General features: G+C 44.6%; 1 protein-coding gene across 5 annotated transcripts in view; it reads right to left on the bottom strand.

Moving 5' to 3' along the window:
- RBM6 (RNA binding motif protein 6) overlaps positions 1-19,152 on the bottom strand; it is a 119,720-nt gene that overhangs the window by 11,341 nt on the left and 89,227 nt on the right. For 3 of the 5 annotated variants that reach the window (XM_062200914.1, XM_062200918.1, XM_062200915.1), the window contains 8 exons: positions 12,949-13,009; positions 6,955-7,224; positions 6,407-6,567; positions 4,874-4,971; positions 4,186-4,228; positions 3,964-4,045; positions 3,506-3,594; positions 2,985-3,131 (listed from right to left, as the gene is read on the bottom strand). In XM_062200914.1, the coding sequence (XP_062056898.1) occupies positions 2,985-3,131; positions 3,506-3,594; positions 3,964-4,045; positions 4,186-4,228; positions 4,874-4,971; positions 6,407-6,567; positions 6,955-7,224; positions 12,949-13,009 (951 nt within the window). The remainder of the gene's footprint in view (positions 1-2,984; positions 3,132-3,505; positions 3,595-3,963; positions 4,046-4,185; positions 4,229-4,873; positions 4,972-6,406; positions 6,568-6,954; positions 7,225-12,948; positions 13,010-19,152) is intronic. The other 2 variants (XM_062200916.1, XM_062200917.1) reach the window with 1 other exon arrangement.

Here is a 19,152-nt window from a genome sequence, read left to right as displayed (position 1 = left end):
CACTGCCTTCCCAGGCCACAGAAGAGAGCTGGATCCGACGAGGAGCAGCCAGGACCAGAACTGGCACCCATATGGGATACCGGCGCCACAGGCAGAGGATTAACCTACTGAGCCACAGCGCCAGAGTGGCAGAGTGGACAGTGAGAGAGACAGAGAGAAAGGTCTTCTTTTCCGTTGGTTTACCTCCCAATGGCCGCTGCAGCCAGCGAGCTGTGGCTGGTGTACCGCGCTGATCCAAAGGCAGAAGCCAGGTGCTTATCCTGGTCTCCCATGCGAATGCAGGGCCCAAGGACTTGGGCCATCCTCCACTACACTCCCAGGCCACAGCAGAGGGCTGGACAGGAAGAGGAGCGACTGGGACAGAATCCAGAGCCCTGACCGGGACTAGAACCCGGTGTGCCAGCGCCGCAGGCGGAGGATAGCCTATTGAGCCGCTGCACTGGCCGGTTTACTTATTTATTTCAAAGACAGATTACAGGGAGGCAGAGGCACACACAGAAAGAGAGGTCTCCAAATGGCTGCAATGGCTGGAGCTGTGCTGATCTGAAGCCAGGAGCCTGGAGCTTTGCCTGGGTTTCCCACATGGATGCAGGGACCCAAGGACTTGGACCATCTTCTACTGCTTTCCTAGGCCACAGCCGAGAGTTGGATTGGAAGAAGAGCAGCCAGGACTCAAGCCAGTGCCTACATGAGATGCTGGCACTACAGAGAGCAGCTTTACTTGCTATGTCACAGCATCAGCTCCTCAGTTATTATTATTTTTTTAATTATTTATTTCCAGCTACTTGAAAAGCAAAGTGACAAAGAGAGAAAGAGACAAAGAATCTTCCGTTTGCTGGTTTACTCTCCAATATAACCACAACAGTCAGCATTTGGCCAGCCTGAAGCAAGGAGCCTGGAACTTTATCTGGGTCTCCCATTTGGGTAGCAGGGCCCAAGCATCATCCGCTGCCTCACAGGACACATTAACAGGAAGCTGGAGTAGCTGTGACTCAGAATGGCACTCCAGTATGGGATGCAAGCACCCCACGAAGTGGTTTAACCTGCTGTGCCACAACTCTGGCCCCAAATTTAAGTTTTAAAGATAGACACAGACACCTATGCTCCCTCTTCTCTTTTCTGTATCTCTAGATAAACTTTTAGCAGCATTAGAAGGAAAAAAAAAGATAAATTATGAGATGAACTACAAGCAAATTCATGCATTTTCACTGATACCTGGGTAAATCAATATAATTATTTGGTAAAGAATTTGATTTTGTATCTAGTATAAAACTTCTCACAATCTCTGATTCTGAAAATTAATTCTAAGACAGTGATTTAAAAGTGAAACAAGGGTAGTGGGGAAGAATCACTATGTTCCTAAATTTGTATATATGAAATGCATGAAGTTTGAGTACCTTAAATAAAAAGTTTCTAGTACACATACACACAAAAAATGTGAAATAAAATGCTAAATGCTATACTGTATGACAACATAAGATTAGAAAAAAGGAAACAGGGGCCGGTGCTGTGGCGCAGCAGGTTAAAGCCCTGGCCTGAAGCGCCAACATCCCATATGGGTGCCGGTTCGAGACTTAGCTGCTTCACTTCCAATCCAGCTCTCTGTTATGGCCTGGGAAAGCAGTACAAGATGGTCCAAGTCCTTGGGCCCCAGTTCCTGGCTCCTAGCTTCAGATTGACGCAGCTCCATTTGGGGAGTGAACCAGTAGATGGAAGACCTCTCTCTGCCTCTCTTCTCTCTGTATAACTCTGACTTTCAGATAAATAAGTAAGTTAGTAAATAAATAAATCTTAGAAAAAAGGAAACAAAAGAATGCATGAATGATGAAGAAAATGAGAGTATAGTTGTAATGAATTTTTACCACAGAAGCACCAAAAATAATAAAGAGTATTGTAGAGACAACATAAAAATAACAATGATTAAATTACAAGTGAATAAAGAATGCAAAACAATATCCTTGCTCTAATTACACTTACAGAATTGTGTATATATAGTCAAACACTGAAAGGGAAAGTAAACAAGTACAAATGTATGGCTCTGAAGTGTTTTTTTTTTTTTTTTTTTTTAATTTTTTATTTATTTACTCGACAGGCAGAGTTACAGTGAGTGAGAGGAAGACAGAGAGAAAGGTCTTCCTCCTGTTGGTTCACTCCCCAAATGGCCGCCATGGCCGGCGCACTGTGCCGATCTGAAGCCAGGAGCCAGGTGCTTCCTCCTGGTGCAGGGGCCCAAGCATTTGGGCCATCCTCTACTGCCCTCCCGGGCCACAGCAGAGATTTGGACTGGAGGAGGAGCAACCGGGACTAGAACCTGGCGCCCATATGGGATGCCAGCACCACAGGCGGAGAATTAACCAAGTGAGCCACGGCACCGGCCCTGGGATTTTTTTTTTTTTTTAAGATTTATTTATTCATTTGAAAGGCAGAGTTACAGAGAGAGAGAGAGAGAGAGAGAGAGAGAGAGAGAGAGAGAGAGAGAATCTCTTCCATCCACTAGTTCACTCCCCAAATGGCCCCAATGGCTGCAGATAGGCCTATCCAAAGCTAGAAGCCATGAGCTTCTTTCAGGTCACCTACGCTGAGTGCAGGGGCCCAAGGGGCCATCTTCTGCTGCTTTCCCAGGCTCATTAGGGAGCTGAATTGGAAGTGGAGCAGTCAGGACTGGAACCAGCACCCATATGCGATGCTGGCACTATAGGCAGCAGCTTTACTTACTATGCCACAGCACCATCCCCAGTGTTGGGATCTGAGCTGAATTACTTTGCTTTACCACCTACAGTTTTGTCAAAAAGGTGAAACTGGGAGCCAGGAACTAAATCTAAAAACTGCTACAGGAGATGCAAACAACTTAAAACACTGCTAGGCCAAACATCTACTTCTTAATTAACTTTACATCTTAAACTTAGATAGCCTTTGCCCATGATGTCTGTATTTTAGTCTGTAATTATTTTGGTCAAAGACAGTAGACTCACAAGTTTCCTTACCTTTGTCACGCCTTTGTCTTTTTTCTCCTTGCCTTCTTTTTTAGATGTTTCTTTCTTGCTACTTGACTTTCCTTGACTGGTGGATTTCTTTTCCTTGATCTCTTCTTCCTCAGGTGACCCAGGGTCCTGGGGCACATAGACTTCTTGCTATGATATAGTTGGAAACAAGTTAGTCTAAAGAAGATTTCATTCTCCCAGCAATTGCAGGTCTAAGGAGCTCAGTTCCCTTGTAGGGAAAGAACAGCTCTTGTACTCATAGCCTAAGTGCCCATGTCAATCTAAAAACCCATTCCAGGGGCCAGGACATATCCAGATTTTTAAGAGCAGCACTGTTCTTACCTGTAATGCCACAAGGCATTGATTTTCCATATAAGCAACAATTCAGTTTCCACAGATTTAAATTTTTCCACTTTTCATGCATTGAGCATCCAGAGGATCCAGGGAATAAAATCCTCAAAGTAACAAATTATGGGTGCTTTTCAAAAGGATCATTGAAAACAAGAATCAAGCCAAAAACTCACCTGGGTGGTGGGGTCATAATACGTTCCTGCCAAAGGGTCATAATAGTAGCCAGTAGCAGAATCATATATGTAGCAGTCAGATGATGCTGCTGAGAATAAAACCAGAACCAATGTTAATCCCTGTGCAATGAAGCGCTTACTGGGGACTCACTAAGAACAACTCAGGAATTAGGATGGTACAATAAACAGGCACAAAACAAAAATGGTAATCTCTTTGAATAAGCACACCCAGATAAGAGCACTTCTTGCTAATTTTGTGACTACAAAGATTTCTCTTTTAAAAAGATAAGTTTTTTTAGCTTTAAACTTTAACAATTTTTAACATTTGCTGTAAGTACTTCATATGTAGATATTATATGCATACTCATAAATATTGTTTTTTAAGAACAGAAAGATTTCAAGTAATGAGTAGTGAGTCAAACAACAAGAACAACAGAAAGAAAACAAGAGTCACTTACACTGTTGTCCCTGTCGATTTGTATCTGAAGACCAATCTGAATTTCTGCCACCTCCTCTCCTATCTCGGAAATATTTTTTGCCCTACCACAAAAAGGCAAGTTAAAATTATGGAACTATCTAATAATGATTAACATTAACAGTCACCCATTAGAGAAAATTCAAGATGATCCTTTCAGTCACCTGAGGATGTCAGTAGTGTACTCCCACCTGTTAAAGCCTACCTGATAGTAATGCATGTGGTCAGAATGGTCCCCAGAATCATTTCTGCAACAAACACACATGTCAAGTGTCTGTTAGCAAAAGGCACTTGAAGAGTATCTAATTCTACAAATTCACTGAGAAATTCTCCTTTCTCTATTTCTCAGGGAAAGGAACCAACCAGGACAGCAAGCAGGTTGGACGGTTTACACTTTCCTGAGGGAAGGAGCAGTGGGAGTCCTACAAAGCCAACTGCTGAAGCAAGACAATGATTGAGGTTGCTAGAGCAAGATGTGCCTCATCTCTTCAAGCCTGTTTTGCTGCTGCAGCTATTTTTCTGTTACCACACCAGGATAATAGGGAAATGAACAAAATCAGGGAAGTGGGAGGTCAGGACAGCATTTTCTTATACGATTCGAAGGGGAAAGGAAGTACTGAAGTTTTTCTGCATATCTAAAACTTATCACCATGAGACCCAAGGATATTAGGCAGTTATAAGCAAAAATCCTTAAGTATACAGTAATACTATATAAGAACAAAAACAATTCTAGAGTCAGGAAGGATAAGATTTAGAAAAAGAAAACATATGAGCACATATTGGAAACAGCCTGCACTGGGAAGGCACCATACCTTCCTATTTGTCTCTCTAGTCAGGAAAAGGAGAAATTCAAGTAGGGGCAGCAAAAGAAATCTCCACCTTCCTGCCTTTACCTTCGTTTTCCAGTGGCCAGGTTTACAGCTACCATCTTCCCATCGATGCTAAATGGTGGATCAAGGTTCTGCAAGATCTTGACTACGCGAAGAGCTTCCTAGGGAACCAAAGGCACACTTGAACCCAAAGAGAGAAAAGCCCATGTCCTTTGAAAGAGAACATCGGTTTTTTTTTCTAGAAGATAAATTTACTAAACATTGTGTTCTGGTCATAATCTTAACATTAAGAGGGCAATAGTAAAAACGAAAAGGCAGGGGGTGGGGAAGGGGCAGGCACTGATACCACGGGTCGGGCTGATGCTTACAACACCTGCATCCCATATGAGCACCAGGTCGAGTCCCAGGTGCTTCATTTCTGATCTAGCTCCCTGCTTTTGCACCTGGGAAAGCAGTGGAACATGGCCCAAGCACTTGGGTCCTTGCACAGGGAGACCTGGATGAAGTTCCTGGCTCCTGGCTTCGGCCTGGCCCAGCTCCACCATTGCAGCCATTTGGGGAGTGAACCAGAAGATGGAAGATCTCTCTCTCTCTCTCTCTCTCCTTGTGTGTGTTTGTGTGTGTGTATCCCTCTGTATCTCTGCCTTTCAAATAAATAAGAAAAAAAAAGACCAACTCTTAATGAAGGACTGATCAGAACAATGATCATAGTAGATGTCAGCTTCTGAGATAAACTTCAGAAACTCAAATCCTCTTTTGGGCTGCAACTGTCAACATATCAGATTCTGTTTACAAAGTTTCTTGTGGGCCGGCGCCGCGGCACACCGGGTTCTAGTCCCGGTCGGGGCACCGATCCTGTCCCGGTTGCCCCTCTTCCAGGCCAGCTCTCTGCTGTGGCCTGGGAGTGCAGTGGAGGATGGCCCAAGTGTTTGGGCCCTGCACCCGCATGGGAGACCAGGAGAAGCACCTGGCTCCTGCCATCGGATCAGCGTGGTGCGCCGGCCGCAGCATGCTACCGTGGCGGCCATTGGAGGGTGAACCAACGGCAAAAGGAAGACCTTTCTCTCTGTCTCTCTCTCACTGTCCACTCTGCCTGTCAAAAATAATTAAAAAAAAGTTTCTTGTGAAATTTGAGCACGAAATCTAAGACATATCAATAACTACCATTACTACATTTATATCATTTCCATAGAAAAGAGCCTTAAAACTAAAAATTCAAGCCACAAGAAACTATTAAATACTAAGAAGAAAAAGAAGAAATCCCCTGCTACCATCAAATATAAAACCATCTATGGATGGACAAAGAAAAACTAAGAAATCTAAAAATTCATTATAACCTTGGTGGGTTCAGTACTCAGATTCTTCACATGTAATTAAGCTGAAAACTAATGCCATTACACGAATAATGACCTGAAGAATCACACACAGTTCTGATTTTCAAGAACAATCACCTGACCGGAATGAAAATTAAACCCAAAGGGGAGAACAAGGAAGGTTAAGATACCAAGAAGCACGTGAGAATTCAACTGGTAAACAGTATGTCAAAACTTCTTTTAGGGCCTTACCCTAGACCATTCCAAGGTAGTGGAAACTCACCGCATGCGAGTCAAGGTCAATAAAGCCATAGGTGTGGCCCATGGGGCCGGTTCTGTTCTTGATGATGCGGACATTGGCAGTAGTAAGGCGGACGTAGGGTTCTAGCACTTCCACTATCACTTCAGGTGGGGTGGAACGATAGATGCGTTTTAGCATGATTGCTGAATAAACCAAACACAAATGGGAGGAACAAGGAAAGAGACATATGAATGTCTGAAGTCCCACTCACATGACTCATTTTTTCATTGCTGTTACCACTCTGCTCTAGCAAGGCTGGATTTATAAAGAAATGCTAGACAAACACTTCTTTGCCGATACCTAGAAATCTAAAATTATGCCTTATTGTATGTATATAGTAATTTGCATTTGGAGAGTGTTGATTCCTTCAACTAGTCCAGTAAAGGTAAAAGAAAGCAATGGTTTTGTGTAATCAGGCTTTGCACAGTTCTATGGTACGGGGAAGTCACTGGCTCTTAGCCACAACATAGGCTATCTATTCTCCAATAGTTGTGGTCAACGTCTGACAAATGCCCTGAAAAATCACTTACTTTTGCTCTCCCCATCCTGGCGTACGTCTCCAGACCATGGTTCCTTTTCTCTGTCTCTTCGGAAAGTGGGCCCTTCTCTGCGAGAATGAGGCAGACACCTTTCTGCTTCTCTCTTTTGATGTCCCAAGCGTGATTCTTGTCCTTCTTCCCGCTTCCTGGATTCGGATTCCTTATCAGCTGGCCTTGCGAGCTGGTTGGGTTGTTTTTCTGATGGGGCTGGTATGGGTGTTTTCTGAGGCTGAGGGTAGGTTATTAATACCTGCTTGGCTTCTGTCATCAGGGGCAATAGAGAATAGAAATAGAAAATCCCAAGAAGGCTTTATTAAAAAACAAAACAAAACCAAAAAAAAAACAAAAAAACAAAAAAACACTGCTACTTTGCTTCCTCCTTATCTACCACCAAATATTTTAAATACTGTCTCAGAAATACCTATAAAGGGTGGGCGCTTGGCGCAGCAGCTAAGACAACACCCGCCTGTTTTCCATGTCAGAGTACCTGGGTCAAGTTCCAGATATTCCTCTTCTAATCAAGCTTCCTGCTAATGAATGTCCACCCCAGGAGGCAACAGGTGATGGTGAGTACTTGGGACCTTGTCACTCACGTGGGAAACCTGGGTTGATTTCCAGGCTGACACCTTTGACCTGACCAGTCTTGGGAATAACAGGCATTTGAGGAGTGAACCAGCAGATAAGAAGATCTCTATTTCTTTTTGCCGTTCTGCTTTCCAAATAAATTACAAAAACAAAATAAACCAACCAAACAAAAAACCAAGCCTTACAAGAAAGTCCTTTAGGGCCTGGCATTGTGATACAGCAATATATATATATATTTTTTAAATTTTTTTTGACAGGCAGAGTGGACAGTGAGAGAGAGAGAGACAGAGAGAAAGGTCTTCCTTTTGCCGTTGGTTCACCCTCCAATGGCCGCCGCGGTAGCGCGCTGCGGCCGGCGCAGTGCGCTGATCCAATGGCAGGAGCCAGGTGCTTCTCCTGGTCTCCCATGGGGTGCAGGGCCCAAGCACTTGGGCCATCCTCCACTGCACTCCCTGGCCACAGCAGAGAGCTGGCCTGGAAGAGGGGCAACCGGGACAGGATCGGTGCCCCGACCGGGACCAGAACCCGGTGTGCCGGCGCCGCAAGGCGGAGGATTAGCCTAGTGAGCCGCGGCGCCGGCCATGATACAGCAATATTAAGCCACTGCTTTCTAACACCAAAATCCCATATCAGAGTGTCAGTGTGAGATGCAGCTGCTCCACTTCCAATCCAGCTCCCTGAAAATGCACATGGAAAGCAGCAGCAGATGGTCCAAGTACACAGACTCCTGTCACTCATGTAGGAGACCAGCTGGAGTTCCAGGCTCCTGGTTTTCACCCTGGCTGTTGCAGCCATTTGGGAAGTGAACTAATGGATGGACGCTCTCTTTCTCCATCTCTCCTATTCTCTCTGTAACTCTGCCTTACCAATAAATAAATAAATAGGCCGGCGCCGCGGCTCACTAGGCTAATCCTCCGCCTTGCGGCGCCGGCACACCGGGTTCTAGTCCCGGTCGGGGCACCGATCCTGTCCCGGTTGCCCCTCTTCCAGGCCAGCTCTCTGCTGTGGCCAGGGAGTGCAGTGGAGGATGGCCCAAGTGCTTGGGCCCTGCACCCCATGGGAGACCAGGATAAGCACCTGGCTCCTGCCATCGGATCAGCGCGGTGCGCCAGCCGCAGCGCGCTACCGCGGCGGCCATTGGAGGGTGAACCAACGGCAAAAGGAAGACCTTTCTCTCTGTCTCTCTCTCACTGTCCACTCTGCCTGTCAAAAATTAAAAAATAAATAAATAAATAAATAAAAAATACTCTGAAGGCATATCAAAATTTTATTAATTTTTTTAAATAAATATTTTATAGGGCTGGTGCTGTGGCATACAGGTAAAACCTATGCCTACAGTGCTGGCATCCCATGTGGGTACCAGTTCAATTCCGGGCTGCTCCACTTCTTTTTTTTTGACAGGCAGAGTGGACAGTGAGAGAGAGAGATAGAGAGAAAGGTCTTCCTTTGCTGTTGGTTCACCCTCCAAGGGCCGCCACGGCTGGCGTGCTGTGGCCAGCACACCGTGCTGATCCGAAGGCAGGAGCCAGGTGCTTCTCCTGGTCTCCCTTGGGTGCAGGTCCTAAGCACTTGGGCCATCCTCCACTGCACTCCCAGGCCACAGCAGAGAGCTGGCCTGGAAGAGGGGCAACCAGGATAGAATCCGGAGCCCTGACCGGGACTAGAACCCAGTGTGCTGGCGCCGCAAGGTGGAGGATTAGCCTATTGAGCCGTGGCGCCGGCCCAGCTGCTCCACTTCTGATCCAGCTCTCTGCTATGACCTGGGAAAGCAATAGAAGATGGTCCAAGTGTTGGGGCCCCTGCACCCGCAAGGGAGAGCTCCTTTCTCCTGGCTTCAGATCGGCCCAGCTTCCGCCATTGTGGCCATTTGGGGAGTGAACCAGCAGATGGAAGACTTCTTTCTGCCTCTGTCTCTCTGTAACTTTGCTTTTCAAATAAATAAATAAATCTTAAAAAAAAAAATAAATGTTTTATTTGAAAAGCAGAGAGGGAGAGGTGCAGAGATTGTCCATCCACTGGTTCATTTTTTTTTTTTTGTTAAAGATTTACTTTTCTTTTTTTAAGATTTTTATTTGACAGGTAGAGTTACAGACAGTGAGAGAGAATGAGAAAGAGAAAGGTCTTCCTCCATTGGTTCACTCCCCAAATGGCCGCAATGGCTGGAGCTATGCCGATACGAAGCCAGGAGCCAGGTGCTCCTTCCTGGTCTCCCATGCGTGTGCAGGGACACAAGCATTTGGGCCATCCTCCACTGCTTTCCCAGGCCACAGCAAGAGAGCTGGACTGGAAGAGGAGTAACCGGGACTAGAACCAGCGCCAAATGGGATGTTGGCGCCATAGGTGGAGGATTAACCAAGTGGGCCATGGCGCTGGCCCCTCTTTTTTTTTTTTTTTTTTAAGATTTATTTATTATATTTGAACGTCAGAGTTACACAGAGAGAGGAGAGGCAATGAGAGAGAGAGGTCTTCCATCCGATGGTTCACTCCCCAACTGGCTGCAACGGCTGGAGCTGTGCTGATCCGAAGCCAGGAACTTCTTCCAGGTCTCCCACGTGGGTGCAGGGACCCAAGGACTTGGGCCATCTTCTATTGCTTTCCCAAGCCATAGCAGAGAGCTGGATTGGAAGTGGAGCAGCCAGGACTTAAACAGGCACCCATATGGGATGCCAGTGCTTCAGGCCAGGGCGTTAACTTGCTGCACCACAGCATTGGCCCCTGGTTCACTTCCTAAAGACCTGCAACAACTAGGGCTCTGCCAGGCTGAAGCTGAGAGCCCAGAAATTCAAACAGGGTCTCCCAGATTGGGAGCAGGGACCTACGTACTTCAACTACCACTTGTTATCTCCCAAGGTACATAGTAGAAGGAAGCTAGATTCAGGAGTGGAGTCTGGATTCAAAATGAAACACTCCTATATAGGATACAGGCATCACAACTGGTGTCTTAACTGGTATGCTGAACAGCAGCACAAAAGTACACTGGATTTTAACCTTAGAACATGTCCTTCAGAAGACTGCTTGAATTCTGTACCAAACTATATTCCATGGTCATGCCCTGGCTTTCCTGGGGGACATCTGAAACAGGCACACACTGTTAGTAACTGCTATAGGATTACCTTGAGAGATGCCTTTCCTAGACTCTTCAAAGTCTACATAAAGCTTCTCTGAAGAAATTTACCTCAAGTTCTGTGCTTTCACATCACATCATATACGTGTATTGAATTGTACTCCATAAACATGTAGAATGATTGTGTAAATAAAAAAGTTAATTAAAAAAGTACAGAGCTTGAGAAGCAAGCAGGTTTATTTCTCTATGATCCTCCAATCTTTTTTTTTTTTTGGACAGGAAGAGCGGACAGTGAGAGAGAGAGAGAGAAAGTTCTTCCTTTTTCCATTGGTTCACCCCCTCAATGGCAGCTGTGGCCGGCGCGCTGTAGCCGGTGCACCGCGCTGATCCGAAGGCAGAAGCCAGGTGCTTCTCCTGGTCTCCCATGCGAGTGCAGGGCCCAAGGACCTGGGCCATCCTCCACTGGACTCCCAGGCCACAGCAGAAAGCTGGACCGGAAGAGGAGTGACCGGGACAGAATCCGGTGCCCCGACTGGGACTAGAACTCAGGGTGCCGGCGCCGCAGGTGGAGGATTAGCCTAGTGAGCCGCGGCGCCGGCTGATCCTCCAATCTTAATTATTTTCTTTTGCTTAGATTTTTACTGCTATTCCTTTTTAAAGATTTATCTATTTGAGGCCGGCGCCGCAGCTCACTAGGCTAATCCTCCGCCTAGCGGCGCCGGCACACCGGGTTCTAGTCCCCGTCGGGGCGCCGGATTCTGTCCCGGTTGCCCCTCTTCCAGGCCAGCTCTCTGCTATGGCCGGGAGTGCAGTGGAGGATGGCCCAAGTGCTTGGGCCCTGCACCCGCATGGGAGACCAGGAGAAGCACCTGGCTCCTGCCTTCAGATCAGCGCTGTGCGCTGGCCGCGGCAGCCATTGGAGGGTGAACCAACGGCAAAGGAAGACCTTTCTCTCTCTCTCTCTCACTGTCCACTCTGTCAAAAAAAAAAAAAAAAAAAAGATTTATCTATTTGAAAGGCAGTTACAGAGACAGAAGGAGAGACAGAGAGAAAGAGATTTTTCCATCCACTGGTTCACTCCCCAAATAAGGGTGACAGCCAGGGTTGGGGCAGGGGAAAGCTGAGAGCCAGGAACTCGATCTAGATCTCCCACCTGGGAGGCAGGGGTCCAAGTCCTTGGGCCATCATCTGTTGCATTCCCAGGTGCATTAGCAGGGAGCTGGATCTAAGCAGAGCAGCCAGGATGCAAACCAAAATCTAAATAGGATTCTGACATCCCAGGCAAAGGCTTATTCTGCTGTGGACCCATTTTTATTGTTATTTTAATTATTTTTTTGGTAGCAGATTCTGAAATGCTTACATGGAATGTAAATGAGAAAATAATACAGCAAACAATTCCCAGTAACTTCAAATAAGTGTGAATGTGTGTAGTTTGTCATATAAATAGATATCATACAGACTTTTTTCTTTAAAAAAAATTTATCTGTTTGAAAGAATTACAGAGAGAGAAAGGGAGAAACAGACAAAGATCTTCCATCTGCTGGTTCTCTCTCCAAATGGCCACTAGCTGGAGCTGGGCTAGGCTGAAGCCAGAAGCCAGGAGCTGCATCCTACATAGATGTAGGGGCTCAAGCACTTCGGCCATCTTCTGCTGCTTTCCCAGGCACATTAGCAGGGAGCTGGATTGGAAGTAAGCAGCGAGGACTTGAACCAGTGCCCATATGGGTTGCTGTAACTGCAGATGGCAGCTTAACCCATTACACCATATCACCAGCCCACCCTCACCCAGCCCTGGCTAATTTTTTTTTTTAAGATTTACTTTATTTATTTGAAAAGTAGAGTTATAGAAAGAATGAGAGAGTGGGAGATGGAAGGACAGAGGGAAGGAGGAGGAGCGAGACAAGAGAGATTGATCTTCCAACCACTGGTTCATTCCCCAAATGGTGGCAATGGCTGGATCTGGGCCAGCGCCCACATTAGATGTTGGCATTGCAGGTGGCAGCTTAACCTGCTGTGCCACAGTAACAGCCCTGGTGCCCTACAGATTCTATTTCAACCTGATTCTTAAGTTTATTCTCTATAACAATACTACTGACCTCTGATCACCAGCCTACTTAGCCACTTGAGCATAATCCCATCTCTATCTTCTGGAGGGATTCTGTGATCCTAATCTTTACTAACAGGTCACATGAAGTTGGGTATCAATCTGCACTTTCAAAAGCTTTACACATCAGCTTCATTTAGGGATGAAAATTCTTTAAAGCCAAGGAGAATATGAAATTTGTTTTGCTCTTTGCACTAGATAAAAACCACAATCAACCACTTCTACCACTCACCTTCCCTTGGGCATTTGTAGAATGAACATGAAGATCGGTGCCCACCAGTGCTGCTCTTACACTGCAAGGAAAAGGAGAAGGAATTCAATTTGATAGAAAACATTTATTTAAAACCTTATATATCTATCGATCTATCCAACACAGTAACACCTGTCAAAAGTGAAAGAAACAAACTATCCTGTGGAAGCTATCTGAAGGACTTTCAAAGGAAGGGGAACCTTAGCTAGCCCAGAAGAAGGGAAGAGGCACTTTGCAAAGTAAATAAAAAGCCAAGCACATCGCCCAGCCCCAAAGCACTGTATTTTTACCACTGAACTTCAAACGCAGATGGTCAGCAGGAAAACAAAGAGCAGAAACCATGAAGAGGATGCCATTCAAGATGCCTTGAAATGTGGGTTTGTCAGATGGAGGAAGGGAAAGAACAGCAGCAGCACTGGCTAACACTTAAATAGCACAAACCCTGCACCAGTCCTACTTTATATGTCTTCACTTATTGATTCCAATAACTGTATAAACTCCATGAAATAGGCACTATTCTCTTTCTATTTTATACGTAAGGAAAACTGAGGGCTAGTGAGACTGAAAAACTTGAGTAAGGGTATTAGTTTGTTATTTCCTTTTTTCTTTTCCTGTCAGTGGATCAAGCACACACCTCTGCCATGCTCAGGTGGCTGTGCTACTTCCCTGTAGGGGAGTACATTTTGGCCATGGGTCTTCCTGATTAATAGAGTGTGAGTGAACATGACCAACACCAAGTCCAAGAGAAGCTTTAAGAGCCACTGTTCGTGTGAATGAGCGTCTCACATTTTCCCTCAGCCAGGAGAAGACAGCCCCACTGAGACTTTCCCTTCAAGCAGGGTTCCAAGATGAAAAGTCATGTGGAGCAGAAATGCAATAAACAACCCATAACCCTGACATGCAATTTAAGTGAAGAACATTTACTGTTTTAAGCCACCAGGATTTGAGGACTGCTTGTTATGACAATTCAGCTGATAAATGGCTAAGAATCCTACCTTTGCTAGGCACAATTTGAATACCATAAAAATCAACCATTTTAAGAGCAAAGTTTAATGACTTTTAGCAAATGCATAGTACAACCATTACACAATTTAATTTTAGAGCATTTTCATCACTCCTGAAAGAAATCCAGTGGTCATTTCCCATTCTTACCCTCTGGCCTATAGAATTATTATATATGGTCTTTTGTGTCTAGCACAGTGTATTTATAATTGTAGTAATTTTTTATTTCCAGACATTTCATTGTATAGATATACCAATTTTGTTTGTCCATTCATCAGTTGACATTTGAGCTCTTTCCACTTCTTGGTTATTCTGAATAATACTAATAATGCTATGAACATTTAACAAAATATGAAAACAAAACAAGATTCCACATCAGGTCCAAGACTATATATGTAGGAATGGCACCTCTAGTCTTCTAAAAATCTCAGAAAGTACAAATTATCCACAGACAACTGACTGAACAAATGGTTTATCATTAGGGGACAATACAACCAAACTGTCATAGTTCAAATCACTCCCTTAATTTTTTTAATTATATATCTTTATTAATTTATAAAGTCATTTTCGCTTTTCTCTTGTCACTATTGTCTATAGGTCAGACTTTTTAAATATGCATTTTTGTTTCATGCAGAATATTTCAAAACAGATTTATTTATTTGAAAGGCAGAGTGATAGAGAGAGGACAGGCCAGAGAGAAAGATTTTCCATTTGCTGGTTCATTCCACAAATGAAAACAATGGCAGGGGCTGAGCCAGGCTGAAATCAGGAGCCTGGAACTTCATTCAGGTCTCCTACATGGATCTTGGGGGCATAAGTATTTGGGTTATCTTCTGCTACACTCTCAGGCCTATTGGCAGCCCATTAGTTGGATTGGAAGTTGAGGAGAAGGGCTCAAACTATGGTCCAATATGGGACGCAGGCGTTACATGCAGCAGCTCAATCCACTGTGTCACTACACCAGTTTCCAAAACTTTTCCCTTTAATGGTAGCTCCATCTAACTGATTATAAAAGAAACAATAAAGGGGTTGGCGCTGCAGTGTAGCAGGTAAAGCCACAGCTTGCAGTGCTGGCATCCCATATGGGTGCCAGTTTGAGTCCCAGCTGCTCCTCTTCCAATCCAACTCCCAGCTATGGGCTGGGAAAGCAGTAGATGGCCCAAGTCCTTGGGCCCCTGCACCTGCACAGGAGACCTGGAACAGGCTCCTGTCTCCTGACTTCAGATCAGCTCAGTTCCAGCCATTGTGGCCAACTGGGTAGTAAAGCAGTGTATGGAAGACCTCTCTCTCTCTGTAACTCTGTCTTTCCAATAAATAAATAAGCCTTTAAAAAGAGAGAGAGAGAGAGAAACAATACATACATGTTGGCTAATATGGAAAGTATAAGAAAGAAAGAAGTAAATTATCCATAATGCTCTAACATAATATTCAATGTTATCAAAATGCCAATGTCTTCCTCCACCCTCTTTTCTTTCTTTCTTTTTTTTTCTTTGATTTATTTATTTATTTGAAAGGAAGAGTTACAGAGAGGCAGAGGCAGAGAGAAGTCTTCCATCTTTAGAGGGTAAAGTCACTGTCTATAGTGCTAGCATCCCATGTGGGCGCTGGTTCGAGATCTGGCTGCTTCACTTCTGATCCAGCTCTCTGCTATGGCCTCAGAAAGCAGTAGACGATGGCCAAAGGGCTTGGGTTCCTGTACTGGCATTGGAGATCCAGAAAAAGCTCCTGGCTCCTGGTTTTGGATCAGCCCAGCTCCAGCCATTGTGGCCATTTGTGGAGTGAACCAGCGGATGGAAGACCTCTCTGCCTCTGTGGCTGCTTCTCTGTAACTCTGCCTTTCAAATAAATAAATAAACCTTAAAAACAAACAAGCATACAGATCAAGAGAATGAAATTGAGAATCTAGGAAAAACTTATAGATCTATAGTCAATTGGTTTCTTATATGGGCACCAAAGTCTTCAATGGTGAAAGAACAGTTTCTTTAACAAACACTGGTGGGACAACTGTATAATTCACATACCCAAGAATGAAGATAGACCCTTATCTCATACTATACAAGAAAATTAACTGAAAATAGATCAAAGACCCAAATGTAAGAGCCAAACTCCTAGAAAACAGAGGTCAATCTTGGGTTTGGTAATGAATGCTTTTTTTAAGATATGACACCAAAGGACAAGGAATGAAGGCAAAAACAAATAAACTGGACTTCAGCAAAATTAAAACTTTCATGCATCAAGGACAAGATAAAGGTTAACATGTAAGAGAAAATATTTTAAAATCATATATTTAATAAGGGATTAACATCTAGAATCATAAAAACTCCTACAACTCAAAAACAAGAAGTCATTTTATCCTTATTAAAAAGAACAAAGGACTCACTGAACTTATCTCCAGAGATATGAGCACACACAAAGATGCTCAAAGTCAATAGGGAAATACAAGTCAAAATCAAGACAAGTATGCCAGGCTTTGTCATGCAAGGGGTTAAGCTTCAGACTGCACTACCAGCATCTCATACTGGAGTGCTGGTCCAAGTCCAGGCTACTCTGCTTCTGACCCAGCTTCCTGCTGATGGCCAGAAGATGGCCCAAGAGCTTGGTCCCCTGCCATCCATGTGGGAGACCAGGATAGAGTAAATGGATTATGACTGCAGCCCGGCCTACATCCGGTTGATTACTGTAGCCATCTGGGGAGTCAATCCGTGGATGGGATGTATCTCTCTGTGTTTCTCTTTTCTTTGTCACTCAGCCTTTCAAAGAATATAACTCTTTTTATTTTTATTTTTTAATTTGACAGGTAGAGTTATAAATAGCGAGAGAGAGACAGAGAAAAAGGTCTTCATTCCGTTGGTTCACCCCCCAAATGGCTGCTACGGCTGGTGTGCTGCGCTGATCTGGAGCCAGGAGCCAGGAGCCAGGCACTTCCTCCTGGTCTCCCATGCGGGTGCAGGGGCCCAAGCACTTGGGCCATCCTCCACTGCCCTCCCGGGCCACAGCAGAGAGCTGGACTAGAAGAGTAGCAACTGATAGAATAACAAAATGTGGTATAACTATATATTAACCAGCCATAAAAAAGTAATGTAGTAGATAAATGTTATAATGTGGATTAACATTAAAAAGATACTAGGTGAAAAAGCAGATGCAAAAGGCCAAATATTGAGGCCAGCATTGTGGCACAGCAGGTAAAGCCACTTCCTGTGACGCTGGCATCACATGTGAGTGCTGGTTAGAATCCCAGCTGCTCTGCTTCCAATCCAACTTCCTGCTAATGGCCTAGAAAAGCAATGAACGATGGCCTAGGTACCTGGGCCCGTCACCCACATGGGAAACCTATAAGAGGCTTCTGGCTCCTGGCTCTGGCCTGGCCCAGCACTGGCTGTTAGAAACATTTGGGGAATGAACCAGTGGGATAGAAGATTTCTCTTTTTCTTTTTTAAAGATTATCTAAGAAGCCGAGTTAAAAACAGAGAGATAAAGAGACAGAGAGATCTTCCTTCTGCTAGTTCACTCCCCAAATGGCTGCAATGGAGGGAGCTGGGCTGACCTAAAGCCAGCAGCCGGGAGCTTCTCCAGGTCTCCCATGCAGGTGCTGGGGCCCAAGTACTTGGGCCATCTTCCACTGGTCTCCTAGGAGCACTACCAGGGAGCTGGATCAGAAGTGGGGCAGCCAGCACTCGAACCAGCACCCATAAGGGATGCCAGCGCCACAGAAGGAGGCTTAACCTACTACACCACAGTGCTGGCCCTAGATCGCGTTCTCTGTCTCTCCCTCTCTTTCGAAAATTAGATAAGTAAATCTTTAAAAAAAAAAAAAAAAGTAAAAATATTTTATAATCCTATTTATATGAAATGTTCAGAATAGGAAAATCCAAAGATACAGAAGGCAGATTATTGGTTGTCAGGAATTGGGGAATGTGGATTTAGGGGGTGGGTTAATGACTAATGGATTGTTTTGGGATCATTAAAAAAATTCTGTAGCTATGGGGTTGGCGCTGTGGTGCAGCAGGTTAACGCCCTGGCCTGAAGCACCAGCATCCCATATGGGCACCGGTTCTAGTCCCGGCTGCCCCTCTTCTGATCCAGCTCTCTGCTATGGCCTGGGATAACAGTAGAAGATGGCCCAAGTCCTTGGGCCCCTGCACCTGAGTGGAAGAAGCTCCTGGCTCCTGGCTTCGTATCGGCACAGCTCCGGTAGTTGCGGCCATCTGGGGAGTGAACCAGCAGATCAAGACCTCTCTCTCTCTCTCTGTAACTCTGTCTTTCAAATAAATACAATAAATCTTAAAAAAAAAAAAAAAAAAAAAAAAAATTCTGTAGCTAGATAAAAAAACGTTTATGGTCACCCAATACTGTGAAGCCACTTAATGCCACTGAAAATATGCTTTAAAGCGGTTAAAATGATAAATTTTATGTTATGTGTATTGTACAAACAAAACCCCAAAAAGGTTAAATGCTGGGGCCGGTGCTGTGGCGTAGCAGGTAAAGCTACCGCCTGTAGTGCCGGCATCCTGTATGGGTGCCCATTCAAGTCCCAGTTGCTTGACTTCCAATCCAGCTCTCCGCTATGACCTGGGAAAGCAGTGGAAGATCATCCAACTGCTTGGGCACCTGCACCTGCGTGGGAAGACCTGGTGGAAGCTCCTGGCTCCTAACTTCAGATTGGCGCAGCTCCGGCTGTTGAGGCCAGTTGGGTAGTGGACCAGTGGATGGAGGGCCTCTCTTTCTCTCTCTCTGCCTCTCCTTCTTGCTGTGTAACTCTGACTTTCAATTAAATAAATAAATCTTTAAAAAAAAAAAAAAGGTTACATGTTTTCTTAAAATGACATTCTAAGACAATATATCCCAAGAAAGAGAAATGCTTTGGCATGTAATAATCATAGCTATCCAAACTGTATTTTATTAAGACTACCAAAAATATCTAGCTTAAGTTTTAGTAAACTTTGTCAAGTTCTATAATACTCTTAATAAATAATAATTTAGAAGGTTAACAAAAATAAGGAAAAAATATGAATTTTTCATTATTGTTTTAGAAGGTAAGTAGTAGCAGTGGAAACCGAGATTTTTTCCTTTCTTTAAAAAGGATTTATTTATTTATTTGAAAGGCAGAGTTAGAGAGAGAAAGGGAGAGGCAGACAGAGATCTTCCAACTGTTGGTTCACTTTTCAGATGGCCACAATAGCCAGA

This window comes from Lepus europaeus, chromosome 9, assembly GCF_033115175.1.
Source record: "Lepus europaeus isolate LE1 chromosome 9, mLepTim1.pri, whole genome shotgun sequence".
NCBI classification, from domain to species: domain Eukaryota; kingdom Metazoa; phylum Chordata; class Mammalia; order Lagomorpha; family Leporidae; genus Lepus; species Lepus europaeus.
The sequence above is the reverse complement of the archived record's forward strand: the minus strand, read 5'-3'. Positions and strand labels throughout refer to the sequence as shown.